Source organism: Trachinotus anak, unplaced genomic scaffold, assembly GCF_046630095.1.
Source record: "Trachinotus anak isolate AG129_WGS33_773 ecotype Australia unplaced genomic scaffold, CSIRO_AGI_Tana_v1 ptg000021l, whole genome shotgun sequence".
NCBI classification, from domain to species: Eukaryota; Metazoa; Chordata; class Actinopteri; order Carangiformes; family Carangidae; genus Trachinotus; species Trachinotus anak.
The window spans coordinates 22,332,413-22,357,157 of record NW_027273872.1 but is presented as its reverse complement, the minus strand read 5'-3'; the positions used below and the strand labels follow the sequence as shown (position 1 = coordinate 22,357,157).

At 39.4% G+C, this 24,745-nt stretch overlaps 1 protein-coding gene across 1 annotated transcript in view; it reads left to right on the top strand.

Moving 5' to 3' along the window:
* pigg (phosphatidylinositol glycan anchor biosynthesis class G (EMM blood group)) overlaps positions 1–24,745 on the top strand; it is a 51,818-nt gene that overhangs the window by 14,876 nt on the left and 12,197 nt on the right. Inside the window, exons 6-10 of the mRNA XM_071457717.1 lie at positions 1,497–1,709; positions 6,761–6,978; positions 7,280–7,564; positions 14,710–15,113; positions 17,988–18,179. Of these exons, the coding sequence (XP_071313818.1) occupies positions 1,497–1,709; positions 6,761–6,978; positions 7,280–7,564; positions 14,710–15,113; positions 17,988–18,179 (1,312 nt within the window). The remainder of the gene's footprint in view (positions 1–1,496; positions 1,710–6,760; positions 6,979–7,279; positions 7,565–14,709; positions 15,114–17,987; positions 18,180–24,745) is intronic.

Here is a 24,745-nt window from a genome sequence, read left to right as displayed (position 1 = left end):
ACTAAAACCATAACTTAAACATTTTTAGGCATTCATTGTGAAGTAACAGATTTAAACAAGCCTGATATACTTGGTAGATTTATCCTATTATCCTGAATAGCTGTGGGCCTAATACAGCAAAGTCCTTGTTGCAAATCCGTGTCCTTTTAATTCAAAATGGATAATTCCCCAGCTTTTTTCATTGTGTCCAATTACCAAATTAGCTCATGGCTGTGGGGTTCGTCCCAGCCTTTAGTCTGCAGCTGTCTCGCCTCCCCACACACATGAGCTGTGTTGTTCATTTTTGGATATATCATACATACAGCTGTATTGTTCATTATTGCAACCTGAAAACTTCCCTCAATCTGGAAAAAATGGCTCCGACGCTGTTTATCTTTCTGAGAGCTCTCTACAGGAAGTGGAGTGTCAACATAAAAGTGTTTGACAGGAGAAAAGCTTTGGAAAATGAAAGCCATGGTTCACATCATTATTATTTCATTTCATTTGTTTTATTTATTTATTTGTTTGTTTGTTTATTTGTTTTGGTGGTTTCACATGTTGTGACAAGCCTCCCCATGGTCATGTCCACGGGCATGAATACAATAGTATTTCTGAAGGTTTTTGTGTTTAGATTCTATGTCAGAATTCAAAATAAATATCTCCCTGATTCTAACCATCAAATAAGACGTGACTAATGCACACTGCCTCAATTGTGGAGAAAGGTTGTAGATGTTCCTCCACACTCTCGCCATTTTCTGTGACCGCAGTTTGACGGTCCTGAGGGGAAAAAGACAGCAGTGGCAATGAGATGCTGCAGCTGCCGGGGCTGGAGAGATATGTCCCACTAAAATATATTCTACATACAGTGTTCACTGACTTCCAGAAAGCAGAAAGGAATGGGATATTTCACTGTTACAGTTGTGACAGGTTTATGACTTGAGGAGAAGTTCCTTCTTTTACTAATTTAACTTGATGAGTGTTATGAAATTCTTTGAGACAAGCTCTTATTGAGTGAACACAGAAATCTCCCTCAGCAGACTGTATGAAAATTGAGCCATTTCCTAGTGTCCATCATTTACATAGTTTTTGTCTGTGAATTGCTTTAAAGCTTGAAGTAATAAAATTTGACATTTGTTCTAGTAAATAAATAGCCATTTTGTTCCCCACTATTACTGATTGATGTAACACAGTTTTGATTCAACGTTTCCGTAGTCTTTGAAAGCTTTTCCATTTTTTTTGTGTCTGACGCAGCAGGTTTTTAAGGGAAAAATTCTCAGGTGCACAGAAAGTGGTGCATTTTGAGTTTCAAGTCATTTTGGAATAAACAGATGAAGAACCCAGTAGTTGACACATTCAGTGATCCTTTTTTTGCTGTGTTGCTCTGGGCAAAGATAATGCCAAAAAAACCAAACTAAAATGCAAGTAAATACACTCAGTTCACGTGTCATCCATGATGATGTATTGCAGGCACAGTGGTTCTTACTGTTTTCTGCTTGTGTGTTGTGTTCTCATGTCAGTGGGAATGGAGAAGCCTGGAGTTGTTGAGCAGGTTGATCTGACCCCGACCCTGGCCCTGGGACTGGGCCTGCCTATATCTAAAAACAGCGTGGGCCGCGTCATCCCCGGTGTCTTGGATGAAACCTCACTCCGAGACCAGCTGCGCTTCCTGCATCTCAATGGCCACCAGCTCAGCTGCCTGCTCAAAGACAGCATACCCAACTATGAGAAAGGTGGGTTACAAATTTACTGTGTCCAACCTGTGTCCAAGTTATTAAAAGCCCAGAAAACCAGGACCGTGTCTGACAGGGGGTCTTATTTCTTTGTTGTATTGTTTTCAGAGTGGTGGTAGTATTAGTATCTATATTTTTGGAAATTAAAATGAATGAGGAAAATGCCGTCTGCTCATGCAGTATCCTTATCCAGGTATTCTTCTTCACAACTTGCCTCAAATTTCTAGTAACCAATGCTTAATAATCTGGTTTATGTATGACTGGAAGTTGTTATACAGAAATGATCAACATCAGTTGTCACCTGCTACTCACTCAACCATGCTTAGGCTGCACTAATCAACATTTTTTCTATCAGCAGTGGATCAGATGACTCTCTGTAATGTCACCTGACAACCCCACAGAGAATTATCACCTGACTCTTCAGTTCCTCTCAGCTCTGTGGAGCGTTTTAGCATCTTTGAGTTCATTGTTTTGGTTTTCCACGCTCACTGCTCTCACTGTCAGACTCCAGTCTGCCCCCTGGTGCATATGCAAATTTAATGCCAGTTAGCTAGTAGCACTGTAACATAGTGCCAAAGATATGTGAAACGTGTTTCTCTCATTCATTCTTTTGGTAATTGTGACTTGAGCATTACTTGCATAAATGGTAAATGTTACATTGTATATTGTCTGTTATTTGAATATTGTCCGATGTGCAGCAGGATACGACTTTGAAAATTAAATGTAAAACAACTTTTATATTTTCATTTCAATACAGTCGTGAAAATGAAAATGAAATTTGTATTATTGCATTGTCATTTTTACTCAAATAACAAATACATAAGTGTAAAATTATAATGATGTTGTGGGATTACATTTTCATTTTCAAGTTTACATTACCATTTTAATCGAGTCTCCTATAGACTTCCACAGACGAGAGAACATGAGAACCCGTGAACGTGTGCATTAATTTATTTACAGTGCTATGTTATGCTAACATAAAATGTTGCATATGCATCAGGGGGCAGTGCTGGAGTGACAGTCTCCCACCACTTTAAAGTGTCCGCTGCCGTTAGGAAACTGTATGTGCTGCTGGAGCGTGAGCACCATACCACTAGAGATTGGCATATGACGCAGAACCACTTGTGTTGTACCATCAGCTGCTTTTCAGTCTCACGGTATAACACTGAGGTGTCATGGGGGTGGCGTGTATGTTCTGACAGGTGTCTGTTACAGCTAGCAAAATCTGAACGCTACACATAAGGGTCTTGAGGTAACATATGCTAACTAAGACCAAGAGGATCACTGTTTTGTAGAGGTTATTGTTTTATTGTTTTGTATTTCACTCACAGTTTTGTGCATGTGTTGTCACTGAGAAAACACAGATGGCACAGACTTTAGTTGACTCAGAAATTGTTTGCTCTAAGTAGAAGTTCATCTCCTCATTATTCACACCGTGTTGTCGACTGCATCAAAGCAGCTTCTCAGAGCATTTAACCAGAAGCAGTCTGATTTAAAAACAAGGGTAGAATCATCTTACAAGTTCAAAAGATTCATCATACCAAAACTCTGCAGTCCTATACAAAAACAGGGAAATTTAGATTTCAACATGACTCAGATGAAAATAAATCAGTTTAAACTCATGATTATATTTTGGCTAATGGTTTCTAATAGTAGCTAACAGATTGAAAACATTCCTCTTGCAGTCAGATAATCCTCCAGATGTTTCAGCTACAGTATGTCTTTTTCTCTGGTTGGTGCAGATGAATCACATATGCACTGGAGAGAAGTAGGGAATAAACTGCTGCCATGAATACTGACCTGTTGTAAACACACACTGGCTCCTTTCATGTCTGGATTTAAGTGACAGCAAATCTGTACATGGATTTCTTCAAGTCCATGAATGAATTACCTTACAACTGTGAAAACTCCACATGGGAGACTCACAAGCAGTCTGTGGTCTGCTCTTGAGCATTAATGCTGCCCACTGTTTGTGCAAATGCATGCACATATCCTCATGGACTATTGCTCCCTACTTATATCTCGGGGTCACACTGTTTGTCAGAGTTATCCATCTTGCAGCCTCTCCCCCACGCCTCTTGTTTTTCTCCTTCTGCCTCTGTCTCTCTGTTGCTGTCCTTCACTTTCAGAAACATTTGATACACCAGTGGCAGCAATTACCATTGCTAATGTTTGAGCGGTCAGAAGTCATTTATCTTATCCTTTTAAATGAGACAGAGCGACGGAAGCAGGGAGAAAACTCTTTGATAAGTGGCTTGTTTGGCAAATAATTGGACATGTGCCATTTAATATAAGATTTCATAGTCTTCACAAGCCATTTTTTTCTCAGCAAAATTGACTTTTTTTTTACTATATCAGTCATTTGATAATCATGGAATAGTTTTGCTTTTGAAATTATGACCAAAGAAATAATTGGTGATGCCAAGGTTCCAGGCCCGCGACCATCCTACCTAATGAAAAATCTCTGAGCAAAGATAAAGGCAGCTGGAAGAAATCTGACGGCCAGAAAATGAAAAAATGACACCGCCAGTGTCAGAATCCTTGGCAAGCATTGTAATCAATCAATCAATCAAAATGTATTTGTGGAGCACTTTTCATACAGGTTAGTGGAGTTCAAAGTGCTTCACAGATGACTAATAAACTAATAAGGAAAGGACAATCACATAAGAAAGCTGACGACAAGAAACAATAAAATAGATTAAAAAAAACAAAAAAAAACATTAGCAAACAAGAACAAGTGCAAGAAGATTAGTTGCAGGACATTAGAGGACTGATTTAAAACCATTACCCTGGATCTGTAAGAAGTTGAATTAACTTAATGACATTAAAGATTAACTAGTACTTTGTATAAGATGCTGCTAAATGAATCACTGGGAGGGGAGATGAATAGATGATTGGCCTTGTGGATGAGATCTACCTCAGTAACTATTGGATAAATTGCTTTTACATTTTGTACATGCGCTCATGGTTTCCACATGATGACAACCTTGGTTCTGTGTCATCTTTGGGCCTGTGCATGCTCGTATGTTGTCCCATTTTCAATACATGTATGCTGAGGACAGTAACAATATTGCCTTTTAGGTGTTGTGGTGAATTGTGAGACAAATGTATTGTCTAAAAGAAAACACAGACACATAGTTGCTTGAGGTAAGCAGGAAATAATGCATTTTCAAAACTTCAAAAAAAAAAAAAAAAAAAAAAAAAAACTTACCGCTCTGGCAGCACATTTTCTTCTCTATTTTGGTCCCTGGTTTCCATAGTGATGGGATGAAATGGAAATTATTTCAGCAGACCTACATTTGGATGTGTTGATTTTTTCGAATCTGTCCACTTGGGTAATCATGAAGCTGTTTTGCAGTGGAATGTAATAGTTGTCACTGCTGGGAAATTCGCCTTGGATGATATTTTAAGTAGCGTGTCTGTTGGACACCTGTTGGGGTCGAATTTGGGTGTGAAAGACGTTGCTTAAAAGAAATCAGCCTTCTGTCTGAAAAGAAATGTTGCTGATTTCACTATTCAAATAAGTTTCATCAAGGAGACAAAACGTACTTCAATCAAAAAATCGTTAAAGCAAAGACTTATTATGCCCAGCCACTCTCAGCTTCTGTGTGATGCCCTAATTGGATATTTCAGGATTCGTCATTGTTGTGCGATCTCTGTGAAGTTTTTTTGCAATCACTTATCTTGAACCCAAAGTAAGAATAACCTGCAAAACATAAAACTAACAGTGCTGAAGTTTAGCTGTGGTGAGACAAGGTTTAAACAACCTTGCTCTGCCTCCATCTCTCTCTGCCACATTCTCTGTCTCCCTTGTTTCAATCTTCATATTGTGTGTTGTTTTTTTTTGTGTGTGTGCCTCTAACCTCAGGCATCTTGGAGGGCCATTAACCAATCCCTGTACTTTCAGACAGATGAAACATGGCCAGGACCATCGATATTGTATGATTCATGCCTGTGGCTTAAGGTTCTAATATTTCTACCAACCCCTCTGTCTGGCAAAGCCACAGTCACTATTTATCACCTCTATGCCTATGCTGCTGAGATAGGTGTTATACTGCAAAATATTGTTTTTAGGAGCGTGCGTGCGTGTGTGTGTGTGTGTGTGTGTGTGTGTGTGTGCGCGCGCGTGTGTGTGTGTGTGTGTGTGTTTCACTGAAGGATACCACAAATCAAACCTCCACATTGCTTTGTCCTTGAACAGGCTCAGCAGTGAAGTAAGACGAAAACGAGCATCATTTCATCTGCTTTGAGTAAACACATGAATGAGTCACAGCTCGTCATTGTTGGCAAATTATACATCACTTTCATCAGGACTAAACGGTTTTTACTACAAGTGAATTATCTTTTCAATTTTAGGAATACTGTCAACGCAGAGAAGAGGAAAAGAAAATTTGTAAAATATGCTGGATGGATCAGAATGATTGATAAAGACATAATTAGGAATACTGAACTCTCATCCACAATGAAACACATTGTTAAAAAATACCTGTATTGTCTTAATGATGAAAAATAGCAGGAGAGGCAGCTTCCGGAAGAGGGTCTTTCAGATGTGAGACGAAGCACTCCAGACTGACTTTCCTTCACTTTATTCATGGTTTCATCACAATATTGTGACAGATTGCTGATATATTCAAGAAAATAATGCCAGTAAATGAGAACAGTGCTCTCCTCTAATACTGAAAATATTGCTTTTAATTTAGAGGCAGTCTGCAGACAGAAGCCGGGGTTATGTGATTAGAAAGCTTAGACTGTTTGGCTTCATAAATAAGTTTAATTGCCCTGATGCATCACATGGTACTTGGTGATAAATAAACTTAATAAAATTAATGTGACGCTGCATCAGGAAACTCATAGATGTTATTAATGAGATGCTGCAAATCTCCTCCTCATTTTGACAAATACACATGAATGCAGTAGCTGCAGCAATAATATATAACATTAAAGTCTTTGATTAATTGACAACAAACATTAATGTCAAGTTATCCCTGATTAATGTCCACTCTGAAGCCACACTATTTAACCCCCCCCCCCCCAACTTCTGTCTAATCCAGAGGCCGGCTTTGAGCAGTACCGTGTGGCAGAAAAGGCTCATGGGAGCTGGATGAAGCTCTACATGGAGGGAAACACCTCTGAGGTGCTGTCAAACATGGGGAAAAAAGTCCTGAAGCAGTACCTGGAGGCCCTGGCTTCCATGAGCTCAGCTCTCAGCAAACAGCTGGGCAAGTACGACATGTACTCCATGATCGCAGGCATGGTCTTTGTGTTTCAGGTGAGTACAGAAGGGTTTCATTCATCCTAAGCACTTTCAGAGGAGTTCAGGAAACAATGTCCACAATTAAAAAGTTGTTTTTTTTCTATAGAAGGATTGAGAAGGAAATGCTTTGGTATAATCAGCATATATTGATTATGACTTTGCTCTTAACTACTGCAGTAAAGGAAAGAGGTATCCACTGTTCAAACCATGCCGGTTTTATCAGTATCAGTTGTATCAGTTGAACAAAAGCTTGATCAAAGTACTTAAAACTTTTCTCCTCCTTCTGTCTCTCTCCCGCTCTCTCCTGGCCTTTAAGCTGCTGCTGCTGTTACTGCTGGCTATGCCTGAAGCCCTCAGCGGTGCCGCAGCAGTGGACCTCCCCGTCCTCTCAGCCCTGCTCTCCCTGCCTTTCTACCTCTCGTGTTTGCTGCTCGCCTCAGTTCACGTCTTAGTGTGCACATCTGCTGAGAGCTCCTGTTACCTCTGCAGCCTCTCCTGGGGTCTCGTGTTTGCCGCTGTTGCCTTCTCCTCCACAGTGTTTTGTATTCTGGTCTCCATGGCAACACGCCGACTCTCCCCGGGTCCAAAGATTCATGGGAAGGTGAGTTTGTGCACCTAAATCTACCACCCAAACACAGTTATCAGTTGTAACAGATGTTTGCCCACAGAGATGCACACACGTGTGTCACCTATGTACAGGAAGCTGCGTGTGAAGCCTGAACCTGTTCATCAGTTCAGCTGCTCTGTGTTTGCTTTACAACAGAGAATATTAAAGGGACAAGTGAAGGAAAAAGATCTAATGCAAGTGAATTCAGCTGTCTCTGGATGGAGAACTACTTCACTGCTGTTCAGAAGATGGATTTTTGCTCTTGCATAGTAATTATTCACTTCCTACAAGTAAAGAAACATTACACACGAGACCATCAGAATTTATTTTAGAGACAATCTACTAAATCTACCAAGGCTCAGTGGGGAAGGCACGCTCTTTGCCTATTGTACACTCACTTTGTGATTTAGCTAAGTTAGCAAAGTCTGAACTCATACAGCTTTAAATCATTTGAATGTTCCTGTACTGTGAAACAAAGGCCTGAGAAGAAGTTTTAGTAGATTTTCTTGGATGTGGGACAATTGAAAAATCACTCCAGCAAAAAGAGGTCTGAAAGAAGCAAAAAGCCTTGTTAAATACCCCATAATTACTCTATAGTAGTATATAGGAAAACAGTAGAATAATAAGTATGGAGAAGTTTTAATGTCAACATTTTTAATGCAGTAATGCCCTTAAATATACTGACCAATAGAAATTATATTATTTAATGTTAATGTTAGTGAAATAATCTTTTTATCAGTCAATGCAGAGATTGTGGGAGTGAGAGACAAGGAACTAGGACAGTATTTCTCAAACTCCAGAGACTAACTGTGAAATCCAATGACAAAACAAACTCAGCTGCCACAGTCTGTGCTGCTGCAGGTTTTCTCTGCCTCCCAGAGTTCACAGGCTTCCATTGTTTTCCAAATCTACTAAAAACAGCCCACATTTCTGAAACACACTGCTGCATTGATGAGCATAATCCATCATTTTAACTAACATATGTTTTATATTATTTTTTTAACACGACTTTATAACACCACAGTCATTGCACTTGCATCAAATGTTCCAGTCTGCCAGAATTGAATCTGTGCAGATCGTTGTGTGTCTCTGGCTAGATGGTGTCTTCCACTCTGCAGCACAGAAAGTTTTGCTTTACCTTTTTATTGCTGAAGGAAGGTCACAACAGTGTGATGCAATGGAAAAAGTGAAAATAGGCCAGACAACCTCCACTATTACAGTCAATAGAAAGGCATTTAAGGGAAAATTACAATAGATGTGCTGCTGAACATGAAGCTTTATGAAAGTCTGTGCAAGAGTAGGACAATAAGACCAACTTAACACTATAAAATATGAATTATATAATATATTAATTAATTTGCTTTGCTGTGATTTTTGAATTACAATCACTGCTACAAACATGAGTTATATTATAAATGTCAGTTTACAACTATTGTAATCTGAAAAACAGATAATCAGCTGATTGAAATTAGTTTTTCCAACAACATGGGAAAAGCTGAAACTGCTAGTGCACTGCTCTAATGAACGGATGATTAAACATGTCAAAGGGGACAGTCATTAATCCACCACATCATCATTAAACCTACAAAGATGATGGGGAAAGAACTATGTAGAATTGGACCTCAACAAATTAAAGTAAATCCCAGAGATATATAGATGACTCTTCTAAATGTGAGCAATCAGTCAGACATCGCAGGACTAGTTACTCGCAAGGTAGAAGCTTTGAGTCTTTAGTGTTTGTTAAAACCAGCTTAAAAGATGAGTCCTCTTTACTGCTGCACCTCTTTGCTCATTGTAATTTATCAGTAAAGGTTACATCTCATTTCCCTCCTGGGAACTTTGAGAAAGTGCTGACACGTCCAGAAAGTCTGAGGAAGTCCACGCGGACCATTAGGCTGGGTGCAGAAATAAACTTCCAAATCTATACACCGGTGCCTGTGGAGGAAACACACCGTACTGTAGATGCTTCTGTGACTCTGTATTCCTCTAAAGAACTGTGGAATATTTGTCTTTGAGTTCAAATGTCACACAAATGTCAATGTCACTGTGCACATACTTCAAAGGGCGGCTAATGACTGGACTTGTAAAGAGAAATGCATCTCCTCATCCAGCAGCAAATTCTCGAGAAATTACCAGACTTTGGATAGAAAGGCAAGAGAAGGACAGAAAGCGGAGGCTCATATCATGTAGGCGAACAAACCGAACAAACGAATGCTTCAAAAATGTGTTCAATAAACTCAGAGGATTCAGAAAGATTGAGACTGCACCTTTTTGTTTCTGGACGGGACACAGTGACCTCTAACTGAAAGGGAACTAATTATATTCTGTTCATTTTGGCTCAAAGTAAAGATTGATTTCATCATTATTTAACCTGTGACCACCATTTTTATTAAGTGACTAATCATTTCTCTATTAAATGTTGGAGAAAAGAGAAAAACTGAAAAGCCTAAAAAACTAAACTAAATACCAAGATATTCAATTTACAGTCCTCAGAGCAAATCCTCTGATTTTAGAAGCTGGAACCACAGACTGTTTGAGTGTCTTGCTTGATAAATGACTTATGATTAATTGATTATGTAAAATAACAGTGTTTCAGCTCTAATGTCCATGTGTCCGTGTGTTTGTGACATATGAAATCACTTAGGTCAAGAAACTAATGCAACAAACAGGTGAGATTATGTCTTAATTGCTTTTGAGAAAAAAACCTGCAGAAGAATCACAGGACGGGACCTGATTGGCAGAGCCCCCCAGCCACACAGTATAAATGATACAGGCTATAAAAGCTGGTAACTTCTATATTTATGGATAATAAGCTCCAGCTGTAATCTGTCCTCAATTATAAAACCTTTACTGGTTTATTTAGGTCTGAATCCTGCTGCAGATATTTGTTACTGAAACTTTTAAATGGTCTTTGAGGGATCAAATACACTACAGTAGCATTTCAGGTTCCTAATATTGATTTGCACTTGACGTTGGAATCAATCTTAAGATCTTATTGATTACTTTAAAAGCAATACATTGATTTGTCCCATCTACCATTTTAGTGTAGGGAGTGCACAGAAGTGCGGTGCCTGGTATCCTGACATGTTTTATATCTTGTTCCAGAAGCAGTGATGAAGCATTTACAATCATGGCCAAAATCTTTATCTCTGTAATAACCTGTGTGAGGAAATACAATTAGTGGACTTTGTGTCCTCTAAGTCATGACTGACAAACTCATTTTGATATTGAGATTAAACATTGAAGCTGTTGCACTATATTACTATTAGTAGTGAATTTGAAGGATATCTTTAAAAGATTTTACTGGATCAAAACACATCTGCATTTGCCAATCTGGCATCTTTATTGAAGGTTTTCAGCCACCTCTTAATTTACTAAAGTGCTTCAAAAACACAGTGAGGGGAAAATAGGAAAATACTGTACATTCACAGTTCTGAAGTGAAAAAAGGAAAAGGTAGGAAATGATCAGGGGTCAGGTACAGTGTTGTTAGATCATATAATCACTCGGATCAGTTTGGATCTGAATGCAAAGCTGCGCCTGGTTTGCCTTGACAAATGACTGCATCCAAAAGTCGTATTAGAAGTATCCTGATTAGTTTCTCTGCTAGACAGAGTGAGGTTGGGAAACTGGAAGATTAAGCACACTAACCAACTCGCCACTTGAACAAAAATGTGATTAGAATTCCAGTTGAATGAATTTTAATAACATAAAGGTGAGTATACATTATTTAAAGTAGTAGTTTCTGTGAGGGAGGTTCCAAGTGGGGGAATGTTTGAAAAGAGAGATTGGAGAAAACAAAAAAGCTGTGAGTTAAACACCTGCAATATTAAAAAAAAAAGGTAAGACCTCCTCAACAAATATACTCATTGAGTCTATCATGACTCTTGTAAGGAGCTTACTTAACTCTGAGAACAATACAAGAATGTAATAGGCTTTCGTTTTTCGCCTGAGTGAAAAAATAACCATATTTCAAATGAGAAAGCTGAGGAGTCCTATTACAGAGGGCTGAGTCAGAAAGACGCTTTCACAGCCACATGATGGAAAGTCGGCTTCAGTGGTCTGCCAGTAGAATAATCATAAATCACATATCATACCCAAGAATGGTTGGTGCATTTCCAAAGGCATCACAGCTGATTTGTCATTTTCATACAACTTTTGCCTAAAATGATAGAAATATGTTGTTTACTGGCGTCAATGTAGATGAGGCTTCAAAGATCCTCCTGTGATTTTAGACAAAAAAAGTCATGATTCTGTTACTTCACAGTTACTTTCTTTGTCGTGATGCAGACAGAGACATCTTGAACATGTAAGGCTTCAGCTCAGGTTTTGATTAATTGGCGTTCTACAGTATGTCGTCCCTGAGGCTGCTCAGAGCATATTTCAACCTGTTATGCTTTTCAAACCAACAGAAGAGCAAATACAAGCTGTCTTTTATTGTGCCAATACTAAAACAGTCATTTGATAATTAAAGGAATAGTTCAACAGTTTGGAAAATATCCTTTTTCATTTTCTGGCAGAGAGTTAGATGAGAAATCAGTCCCACTCATATCTGTCCATTAAATATACGGCCAAGGCCAGCAGCTGATTTTCCTTATCTTAAAGCACAAATACTGAAACAGGGGAAATGGATAATCCACTTCTAAAGCTCATTATATAATATGTTACATCGTTTTTTGTTTAATCCATGAAAAAAGCAAAGGATAAAAATTTGCCATTTTGTGAGCGGTTATTTTCAGGACAATTTTCTTGGGTGGGACCAGTAACCCTCCTGAGTTCCCTGCTCTTTGGAACAGGTAGCAGACCTGAGACACGTTAGTTTTCCAGAGGGTTTGTATAGAGAAAACATATCATATCAGATAATATAATTTGGCCTTAGTCCAAGAAGTGATTTGCAGACCAGTTGCTGTATTTTAAAATCGATTCTCTTACTTGGTTTAAGCTCTGGCAGCTGCATTTCCAAAAACAGTTTTGAAGTTGTAGTTGCCGGAGAGCTTTGTTTGATGGACCTGAGAGAAGACTGTTACAATATCTGAAGCTGCTCAAGATGAATTTGTGGATTAACTTTTTGAGTCCACTGCTAAAGTTTAAAACCTAATCCCAGCGAACACCCACATTTCTGGCCTGACTCAGTTCAGTTTCTTACAGAGACTTAGTGACAGTGTTGTCAGCGTAAGTATGGTAATTAATGAAGCTGTTTTGAAAAATCTGCCTTAATCGCTGCAGGCATAAATCAAACTGAAGGAGGCAAGTGGAGATAAAATAATCCCTGTCTCACGAGTTGGAGCTGAACCAGCTCAGAACATAACCAGCGAGTGCAGCTTTCAAACCTGAGTGATCAACTGTGTCAGAAGCAGCAGTGAGATCTAATCATAGCAGAAGATAATATTGTGCCTGAACTGTGTTGATTCCAATGCCATTAGAAGAAGTGAGTAACTCTTTGCAGATGACACTTTGTTTTTTACTTTAACTTTTCAGTTCACGTCTTTTTCTTTGTGACATAAAAATAGTTCATCTAAAGGATCTCTTCCACCCTTTACTGTGGATGTTTCCTTAGATTTGATAAATGCAAACTTAAATCATTTACAGTATTTGTGGTATATTTGTGAGGCATGTACTATAACTTGTCAGTTGGAAAATAATTAGTACAATTGTATCCAATAGGGTATTATCAATTCTATATAAACGCAAATGCTTCCTAAATTGATTCAGGAATTTCTCCTGTATGTACCTATGTATTCCATCCACTTTGAAACAATTCAGTGAACACAACGAGAAATGAAAACGTGAGAATTTTTTCTTGTGAGATTTCACAATTTGACAACCACTGGAGGAAGAAAAAGACTCGAGCAGGAAGCAGTGGAGCAGGAAAAACAAATTACAGCTCCCTTTGGTCCGTGACATGTTTGACATGTTTTATCTCAAAAACAAAGAAGTGTTAGGCAAACAGGACACCAGTCCTCTTGTTTTGTACGTAGAATGAATGAACGGTCTCTGCTTAACCAAAGGCATGATTCATCTATTGGTCAAAGGTTTTAGATCAATTCCATTTTCCAGTTATTCAAATGCACATAAGTCAGTGTCACAGTGTCTCCTTTTGTCCAGTTTACACAACTAACAGCATCAAATATTTAATGTCACAGCATGTTGTATGAAACAATAATAGCCCGGAGATTTGTAATGAAAAAACAAGTATGAAACAGCCCAGTCCCATAGTGAAACGACCACTGTAGCCTGTAGGTAGTGCACGTACAGGCTCAGCCTCTCTCTGTCATGACCATGAGCACAGGCTAAGATGTATGTCTGAATTTTGGTGGTTGTTTGTTGGGCTGAATATTGCTGCTGAACTAAGAGGCTGAACTTCATTTGAACTTGCTTTGCATGACAATGTCAACTTCGAACAAAATAAGTTGCGTACGAGTCAGTGATTGGGCAAACACCAATCTTGATGATGTGATGGAAGCATCCACAAGCGACTTAACACAATTTATGAATGACAGCTCATGGTCACTGTGGCGTCAGTGCATCAGCAGCATGTGAAACAGCAGCCTTTATAGTGAGTCTCTTTGTGTGAGCAGATATCCATCAGGAGACGCAAGTTAAAAATGATCTGTGTGAGATAACAGAGCTGGGATAAGTGGTGGGAAATTGGATTGTTTTATTATGAAGTACATGGGTCATTTAATGAGTGTCATTAGATGAGTTTTACTTTCAGATTGGCATGAATCACCCAAGCAGCAGTTTGATCCAACTAATTATTCCACTGAGTTGAACCACACAGAACAGATTTTGGACAATAAAATTATAATTGCCGATGGGTCAACAGCACAGAGGTGGGGCGAGCTGGAAATAGGTTGAGTGTGTAGTTTGACCTGTGTGGTTTTGGAAGTTTCATCTCTTACATCATCTGTAAATAATATCAAGTTAAATAGATTTGGTGATGCAGAAAACCTACTCTTAAGATTTGGAATTTAGTCAGTTTCTTTTATTTTGGAATGGCTTCAAATGTTTCAAGGCCCAAGACCTGCTCGTCTGCAAAAACTCCCAGAAATCTGTTTACGTTATACCCAGCTCAGAAACAGATAGACTTTTTGTGTGATTTAAAGCTCCTGTTTTAACGCATTTTTACCCTCTTTTGTAGTCTCCACTGAGGAGCAGTGGCAGTGAGTGGTCGCTGTCAGAGCTGGATGTGTTGCTGCTGGCTGGCACCATCGGACACACTCTCAGCTTGGCTGCCAGCAGCTTCGTGGAGGAAGAGCACCAAACCTGGTACTTTCTGCTCAACACCCTCTGCCTCGCCGTCTTCCAGGATGTCTGCCGCAAGTACTTCAGAGAGCAGAATGGCTCAGGAGAAGACGAAGAGCATATCCTCCCTTCCAAAGACTGTCATCCCTCTGCTCACCCTAAGGCTGAGATTTGCTCAGAGAAGTGGCTAGCATTAGCCACACCGCCCTTCACTCTGGCCTGCTGCCGGCTGCTGCGCTCTCTCAACCAGACCGGGGTTCAGTGGGCTCATCTTCCTGATGTTGGTCATTGGCTGAACAGGTTAGGTTTAACAGTCTTCGAACATTATAATTATTATATATAGTGTTTTGATGAATTATTAAAACTAATTGTTATGAAATCCTGCTTCATCATGTTTTCATACAGTAACTCTTTTATTTGTGTTCGGTCCTATCTTATCAGTGTAATTTTTATTTAAAAATGCCTTTTTCTCCCAGTAAAGTTTCTCCTGTTTACATTTTTAATGTCACTTTTCATGACAGTGGGGCTGTCACCAGTCCCCGCCTCCTCAACCCTTAGCCAATCACATGCCCGCAGCCTCTGGCTAACCAGATTAGCCAGCTAGCACCTCTTAGTTGAACCATCTACAATGCTGCAGTATAGCTGGATCAACCATGCAGGTTTTGTAAATGCACTTTATACACACACACACACACACACACACACACACACACACAAACTGACCTGTCATTTAATTTAAACCTGAAATAAGTGATTTTTTTGGACACGTGGGCAGCGCAACATACTGTGGAGAGAAATACATCAGCACAATACTGTTAAATTATCACTTTTCTATAGGTGGTATATTGAATGTGTTAGCAAACGGTTTCCTATATTTATCAATTTCCCTATAGTTAACCTGTGTTATTGGCCACCTGACAAAATTATATTTATTTTTTATATAGTTATATTTATATATTTATTCATATATTCATTTTGTTTCCACCAACTCCTGAGGGAAATATCTGTCTGTTTAGCTTCTAAATGCGTCAATGTAAACTGGGTTCGTTACTTCACTAGAGGTGACGTAGTTGAGAGTGGTGAGAATGAACCGAAACAGTGAAGTTGTTAGGCATAAAACCAAAACAATAAACTGAAAAATAAAGCTCCATAGCACTGAGGGGAGACTGTAAGGTCATGTGATAATCAGTGTTTGTCACTACAAGTGAGTCCTTTCATTTTACACATCATCTGCTCCTTTATTAACACACAAATGTTGAGCACATTTACCTCAACAAGGCTAACAATCCCAGCTAGCCAGCTGTGTTGGCTTGTAAACTTGAATTGTTTTACTCTGCATCAAAGCAAAGAGTGGGTGTTAACAGCAGCAGCTACCTGGTTGAGTCAGAATTACCTTGGCAGCATTATGATTCCTGAGATGTTCTCCAGGGGGAAGATGCACCGCTGTTTGAATAACAAAAAGGGTGGGGTGTCTCTCTCTTTAGTATCTCTGAAGTATTTAAAGCTCCTTATTAAACAACACAAAAGAGCAGGGTATACAAAGTGGAATTTGATACAGACTCTGTTAAATGTATGCATAAATCCCTTTGAGTGTACTGACTCCATGTGTTTTTCTCTTGTTACTCAAGACAAACATTACAGTTTTATCTCTACTGCTGGTGAGGCTCCACAAACAGCCTTCAGTATGTTGTTTGTTCTGACAAACAATATAAACAGTATTGTTGTGGGCTGTAATGAACATGGGGCTTCTAGCAGAGCTGAGGACTATTAGTCTAGTGCTACAGTGTATAGTATATTTTTCTTTTTTTATGTGGATATGTGGGAACATGTAGGTGACAGGACATTACAGAAACTAATTTTCCGGAAAGCTAGAGTTGATGGTGAGAGGAGAAAAAAATGTGGCATAAAGTTGAGGTTTTAGTGCAACATTGAAGTGGATAGCGTTCTTACACTGTTGTAAGTGCTGATATTCAGCAGTCACAGGGGCATAAATTCATAATAAAAAGGCAGAAACACCATTTTGTCTGAAGACAGTGGCCCAGTGGACAAGACTTCAACGCAAGGACAAGATGTTCAGTTTCCATTTGTCTCTCCACCTACACTAAAGTCTAAGAGATCAATGTAACAAGTTCATTCCTGCTCTCTGGGGGAATATTGAGAACGATTATGAGAAATAAAGGATCTCGCCTCCTGAAGTAGCCATAGACGAGGCTGGATGAGTGAAGATGAGTACAGAGGAAAAAATGCACCTTATAAGAAAATAATTTGGTCATCACAGACGCTGAAGGGAAGGTTTAAGGTGTGAAAGAGCCAAGTCTGTTCCTGCGACACTGAAACTTTTAAGTGCTGTTTCCTGGCTGAGAAGCTGACAGGATCCTCCACTTAGCATTTAAAAAAAACAGAAGAAAAAAAACAGATTGAGAACAGAAGAGGAAAATAGCCGTCTGTGATTGTTCAGACTGTAGAAAAACGGTGATTTCTCTGTAAAACTGTGACTGTTTCAGAGCCATTAATATTCTGTCAAGAGCACAGGGCAGAGGGATTATGGTTTGTTCTTTAACATGCATCACATCGTGGAATAGAGATGTGGATTCTGACCTTTTCCCTGTCCAGCGTTGCCCTTTCTTCCTACCTGCACTGCCTGTTGCTTGGATAATGAGATCTAGGTAGCGTTACGCCTCATCTTGTCTCAAAGTACCTGACTTCCACTGCTGTCTGATACAGCTAACGGCTAAATACACAGCTTCTATTCAACTTTGATATGTCCTTTGAGGTCTTATTTCCTGTCTGTGCTCAGTGCGGTGTAATTTCACACTGTATCGCCATAAAATCCAGTGAACAATTGAAGGTCCATGACTCTTTAAAGTTTAAACTACTGCTGGTGGACATGACTGACAGTGTTTTATCTCATCAAAATGTTCTCTGTTGCTCAGAAAATACTCCACTTCAAGGTTTAAGCTTCCTTTTTTTGAATTATTTAATTGAAATCACACAATTCATTTTCACACCTCCTATTTTTTGGGCTAATATAAGGAAAAGTATTAGAAACTGTTTACATGGACATGTCAAATATAAATGATTTTCAGTTGGAGATTTCAAAGAGCTATTTCATATTAGAGGTCAGGGTTTTTCCTTCTCCCCATGACTGTCTGTCTGTCTGTTGTCTTTTTCCAGCTCTGAACACAAGCTGGTTCTCTCCCTGCTGGCTGCTTTCTGTTTGGTTCTTATCTACCTCCTGGTTCAAAGACGCTGCTCATGGGTCTCCAAGGTAGCCCTCGCCCTCGGACTTTTGGGTGTCTACAGCTACCGGGCAGCTGTCGACAATGTCTTGTTTCCCTGGCAACACTCTGGCCATTCTATGTCCAAGTAAGTTTTTTTTTTTTTTTTTATGAACCCCGGGGCCATGATTTCATTCATCATAACAGTTGGTAAATTGCTGTCTCCTGTTAGTGAGCTGACTTAAAGTGCCAGCTTGTGCTGTGACGCAGCTGAGCGTGCAGGCTGCAGTGCCGCGTGTGGCACAAACGCTCAGACCCACATCTCTTTAACTGTGATGATGAACTGCTGCACTTCTTTCTTCTTGCTTTGCAGTAAGTCTGCCCTCCCCACTGTTCCCTCAAGTCCTAAAAAATAAAATTAACAACATCTAAAGGCATCAAGAAATCTATGACTGCCGATTTAAATTGGCCGCCTGTAAGAATTGCAGTCATATTGGCAGGTCTTTTCTCCTCTAACAGAAGTCTCTGACACAGCCAGCATCCCCACTCACTTCTCCTGTCCTCTGTACCTGATGAAAACAAAGTCACATTTTCACAACACGGAGGCATAAGCTAGATAATTAGAAGAGAGATTGAACAGGGAAAGTGAAGAGGTAATATATCACCATGCAGAATATTGGCTTAATACTTTGGTAAATTTGTTTTTCATTTGTCTTGAAAATTAGTTGGGTTTTTTTTGGCTTTGTTCACCAGTGCTGAGCAGTAAAAAGTCCAGCTCGTGGAGGGTTTGGAAGAACGGAGACACTCCTGTGGGAGCCTCTACATGTGCAAAATAAAACGTGAATAGCATCGAGAGCCATCGTCAGATCAAAATGATATTTGTCCTTTACTTTGGTTTATGACATTTCCATCAGCTTCAACTGTAGTTTTTGTTTAATGCTAATTAGCATGCTAATACACTACGTGAACATGGTAAATACTGCATATTGTACAATATAACTTCTTCATACATTAGCCTGGTAGCCTAGTCGTCATGATGTTAGCATACTGACATTAGCATTTAGCTCAAAGCACAGCTGTTTTTTTTATCGCAGTTGTTAAAGTGGTCCACAGGTTCTCTTGCTACCATTAAAAGAAAAATCCTGAGAGCAGTTTGGATTTATTAAACCTGCAGATGCAGAGAAACCCTCCAGGTATATTCCCTTAGGTAAGGATCAGCCCTCCTAGACTCTCCAACCCTAATCAAGCATCGTGAGTTCATAATTGCATTCATTTTACACATGATAAAACAGTTCATCTAATGCATAACCCTTCAGTGTCCAGCGCATTTGGGATATTTTGGCGTCCTTAAACTCAACCTGAATAATGAAAAGTCATGTGTAATATGTGCCCTAAAATATAGATTAGTAGTTGTGAAGATGTCTCTTTACATTGTATATATCTAATCCGTCAGCACAGTCCAACAACTGTGTTTAGCATTGTCCAAAAAGAGAGGAAATCAACAAACTAAATGTGTTAATTTTTTACTCTGCAGACTGTAGCCTGGCACAGACTTATCTGCTACTAACCCCCGTCAGAAAATAATGAGTGTGCAGGGCTGCACACAGTTCTCCTGTCTAGTTTTCCTGACCTCCCTTCATCTAGCACTAGTACCTGGCCTCCTGTAACCTTTCCTGTTCTCCTTGGCAGCCTCTCCTACTTGCTCACCTAATTAAAAGCTCAACCTCTCACCCTTACCCATACAAAGACACCTGAACTAAAGCCATGCAGGGACCCCGGCTCCTTTTGACAAACTGTATGATTGACAAGGCTGACGGCTGACCCAGCCCCTCAGCTTTTTCGTCGCACCTCCAGGAGTTGATCATTAAGGTGCTCCACCTCGAGGAGTTATTTTAGATTTAGTGCACACTGTGGCTTCCTGGGCAAAGCTCTTTACACTGTACAGCTAGGACCAACTTTAGTCTTGGGCAATTGTACTAAAATAGTGCTTTGATTTTAGTTTAATGTAGCTTGCAGCTGCTGAGTTGTTGGAATCAAGCGCTGTGGTATATTTCCCATGGGTCTGCTTTTTTTTTTTTTTTTGGTTTGGTATTTTTAAAGAACCATAAAGTTAAGTTTATGATTATTTTAGATACAATATCAAAGCAGTTTCTCTTTCTCTGAAGTGAAAAGCCCCCAAAACAGTTGCACTTTCTCACTTCTTAGCTGCCATGCTTCCCCTTCACACTATAATGTGAATATAAAAAGGAATGACTTTGTATAATGACCCTTTTTAAAGTCTGCTCTTCCTGGGTTACTCTTTCTGTGTTTTTATCAGAGTAAAGCCTCTTGACAACTCCCCGGTCCCCTCCTCGCCTTCCCTTTGCATCAACTGCCTAATTGCACTGTTGCATCTTTCAAAATGGTTAATGGGGTTGAGAACAGCCAACGCTGCTCACTTTAAACAGTTCAAAGAGTTACTTGGATTGATGTCACTGTGGATGCAGTTTATCTCTCTCTGTCTCTCTGTTTTCCTGTCTCTCCTGCACACACCGTTCCTTATGGCATCAGAAATGAACCTAAAAATAGACCAGCAGTCAGCTGACAGGGCAAGCATGAGCTTTGCATTGTCTTTATTTAGCTGGATATTGAGAGAATCCTCAATACTAAAAGAGTAAAACATCTGTAGAGCAAGATACAGTCAATTTAACATAAAAGATGAGTGTTCCAATAGTAAGAAGCTCAACATCAAAGCAGCCGGCTGAGGGCCAAACCTGTCTGAGCCAGTGTACATCACAGTCGTCCCTCTTCTCACTTTATGGCACATTTCCTACCAAACATAAAGCCACAAAGAAGTATTTACAATGTTTATGTTTTCATTTGTGTGTCTGTGTGCTTCACACCTGCACAAAACCTGACCTATTTTATCATGTACTGCCTCATCTAGAAAGGGGCTGTTGTGCAGGTTCCCAATTTAAAAATATTCATGCATACCGATCCCGCTTAAAAATGGAAATGTATTCCAACTCGTCTGAAAACACCTGTGAACCCCTGCCACACACACACACACACACACACACACACACATAGTCAAAGAGAGACACACACAGACACACACACACACACAGAATTCAGTTTTCAGTTTTATTACCCAAGAGGTAAAGCATTTTATGATGCTGTTTTAAAAGCAGTTCTGTGTTGGTGCAATATATCAGTGGTAACATTTAACAAATTATTATCCTCCTCTGACTTCAAAGTATTGTTCACAAAACTGCTTTTGTGCGTGCTTCATCTTCCTTAAATCATGCTGCCATTTCAGAAAACATGTGCTGTTTAATCAAACGTAAAGCTGAGAAAAAGAGACATCAACACATGCTGCCAGTAGCGCAGGTATTGATCTAGTGCTTTGTTGTGCAATTAGATCTTTTGTCAGTAACCATTTTTAAAAGTCTGCCACTTAGTCCCAGTGGCGTTTCAATAGTTGCGACTTCAACGTGCTCAGCTGTATCCCACAGAAAGGCCAGGGCTCAGACAAAGTGGGCAGGCCCTCCTCGTTCTCCGGCGTCTGCTTCAAAGCTGGCAGTGAATTACTTGTTTTGGTTGATTTACTGTAAGTGTTGGTTCGATGCAGGTGATTGATGAAGGGGATATACCAAACATGTTGAGGGGATTGGACGTAGTCTTACTTTTTCTTATTCACTTGCTGGAACACCGGTGCTTGTTTCCAAGGTAACATTATATCCAGGCAGCTCCTCTGTACCACAGCCTTACAAGCTACTATTTTCTGTCCACTGTCACTACTTAACATTACACAATGCAGCAAATAAGATTCGACTGGTCGTGTAATGTGGAGGATTCTCTAAGGCTTGTAAGTATGTAGGTTTAAGAAAACACCCTGTGGTATTCTGTATGAAGAGTTTAATGCTTTTTAAAAAACTTAGCTAATCTGCTACATCCTGTGTGGATGTGGTTTAATTAGATTTAATTGACAAGGACAAAATAACCATGTAACCCACGAACTGTCTTAAATTCTTTCTAATTCTTTCTAACTTTTCATTAGAGCCATTGAGCGCCTGTTATAATGGTAATGCTGACTGAGTGAAGGAGGGAGTGACTTTGTGACGTCAGCCATGATGTCCGTCATGATGTCCCAACCCCCCCACTTCAAAGCAGAGAGAAGAGGTTTAGGTTGTCATCTTCCATGTAGACTTACCTGACTAAATAAACGGATTAATGAACAGTATGACTGTAGCTGCTTTAATGAATGTTTAATGAGCTGCCTTGTCTTATTAATCTGATAGTGGCACAACTTGACTTTTTCCAGAGTCTTGTTCTCAAATCTGCGAGAAATCTCAACAAATGATGCTAAAAATAACATAATGCACTCTTAGCATTGTTCTGTATGATAAATGTGCTCTGCTGGAAGACACAGCTGAACACCATTATCACAACAACTTTGGCCTCTTCTTTGTTATTGTTCTGGACTTAGGCTGAGCTCGCTGTGACCTCGCTCTTTGGTAGGTGGTCTGAACTACAGCCCAACAGTGGAGGAATTATACAAACCCCTTTAACAACATGACAAAAATACAACTGAGGAGGGTTGATAGACGTTGACGTTTGTACTAACTCCAGACTGAATGATTAACATTAGCTGCTGTTTCAGGACACGTTGCATAGCACCAACAAATGGACAACATAAAAATAGAATAAATAAAATGAAATAAATACAACATATAAAAAAGGAACACACACACACACACACACACACACACACACACACACACACACACACACACACACACATATATATATATGTATAGCCACAATGCTTCAAGTGGACAGTTGCGATGAAAGGGGAAAACATGAGGGCTTTCAGGAGTCTTTTTTAGTGTTATTGCAGTTCCTGCTGCCTGCTGCTTGTCTGGAGAGTTGGATGGTAATCATAGATTACATAATACCACCTTAGCTCTTTGACGAGTCTAATTTAAGTAAGGGTTGGACATTTTCAGGAATCTATTAGGTGCAAAGCTGTGTCATTTACACTTTTTTCTCTGTAGAGAAAGTGCGATCTACTATAATAAGGAAAAGCTTAAAATACTGGCAGTCACTTTTTGGAGGCCTGCAAATAGACAGCAATTGGGCTTTATTGCTTAGACAAGGAGGAGAGCTTGTGCTTTCTGCTTTAAAAATGTCAAAGCAAACAAGATGCCTTTCAGTATTCAGAATTGTGCGTGCCACTGTGTTTGGGAAATTGTTTATTGTTTCAAGCTGATGTGGATTAGTCCTGCAGTCTGTCTGAGTTAAATACACAGGTTTCAGAAGGGAAACCATGTAAATCTTATATTTTTCCCCCATCCTGCCTCCCCTGTGTACAGCACAGTTGTAAGATAACAGCTACATTAAGTGCATGACACACAAACACATAGGAAAAAACAGAGGGATTAGTTTAGTAATTCTGTCGATTTTTCCGCCCCACACACTAGTTACCAAGTAAGATTTAGCTCAAATCCATCACTGTCCTCGCATAAAATCAAATCCAGGCCAGGATTTTCCACTTTTCCTTTGCATGAAATAATGATGAATACAATCCCTGCCATATTGTTAGGGGAGTTGTGAATAATAAAGAACAGTGCATGCACAGAGCATATTACTCTCCTCCTTTCCTCTGTTGGAACAGGTTTCCATAAAACACACTGATTAATAATACATGTCCAATACTTGCTCAACTCCTTCAGGGTCAGCTATTATCCTGTAGTACTCTTCAAGCTTTGACTGCATCCTGCTGCAAAAGAGATGTCCTTTTACTCTGTGATTACTTCTGACCGATAAGCAGCGCGTTTCTAATATCTCACTTTTGAGATTTTCTAAATGTGTAAAAAGCTTTGGAACCGCAACATTTTGGAAATATTGCCAGAAGCTATTTTAAATGAATATTAGATGAGATGCTGACAATAATCTAGGTTTCTGTAGTCAGTAGGTGTCCTGTATTCTTGATGCCTGGGATAATCTCCACATGTTTGAAGAGAATACAATTAAAAGCCCCAGTTTCCTCAGGCTGTAGCTCCATAAAAATTCAGTGGCTTCCTAAACTTCATTAGCTCTTAATGCTCTTTATTCCCCTCATATCCATTCCCAAATAGAATAGATCTCTTTGTCATTGCCAGAGCTCTTACAACCCTTTTGTTGTCTGTTTTTTGTTTTATTATGGCTAATTTACTCATTCTCCCTTTTTTTGGACAAACATTAAAAAAATGTATAATGATTTTAATTAAAAAGCAGATCTGAGAAAAAAACGTGTTTTCATTTAGGTTTCCGTGGATAAGAGCATATGCTGAATGCCTGAAATGGAAATTAGACTAAATGTAATTGCCTTCATAATCGAAAGCACTTTTCCTTTAAAACTTCAATTTGGGACTTTTTGCGCTTATAAATTATTGATAGTTGGAAAAGGATTTTTGTGGAGTAAGCCTTTTAGAAGGAGAAGAGCCTCATGGAAACTTTAAAGCTTCTAGTAGTTTTAGACTTTGGATGCAGACTCACTGCCATACAGCACAGGGTATACATTATAGACCATATTAAATCTGCATTAAATCTTGCTGACACGCATTCATAGCTGACATAGCTACATCCTTAGAAAAACATTAAGGTGGAAACCTCCTTTTTACTAAACTTGCTTGAGAAAAAGAGGTCAAGTCCACTTGAAGGAACATTGGATCAAATTAAATGAGCTTGTGA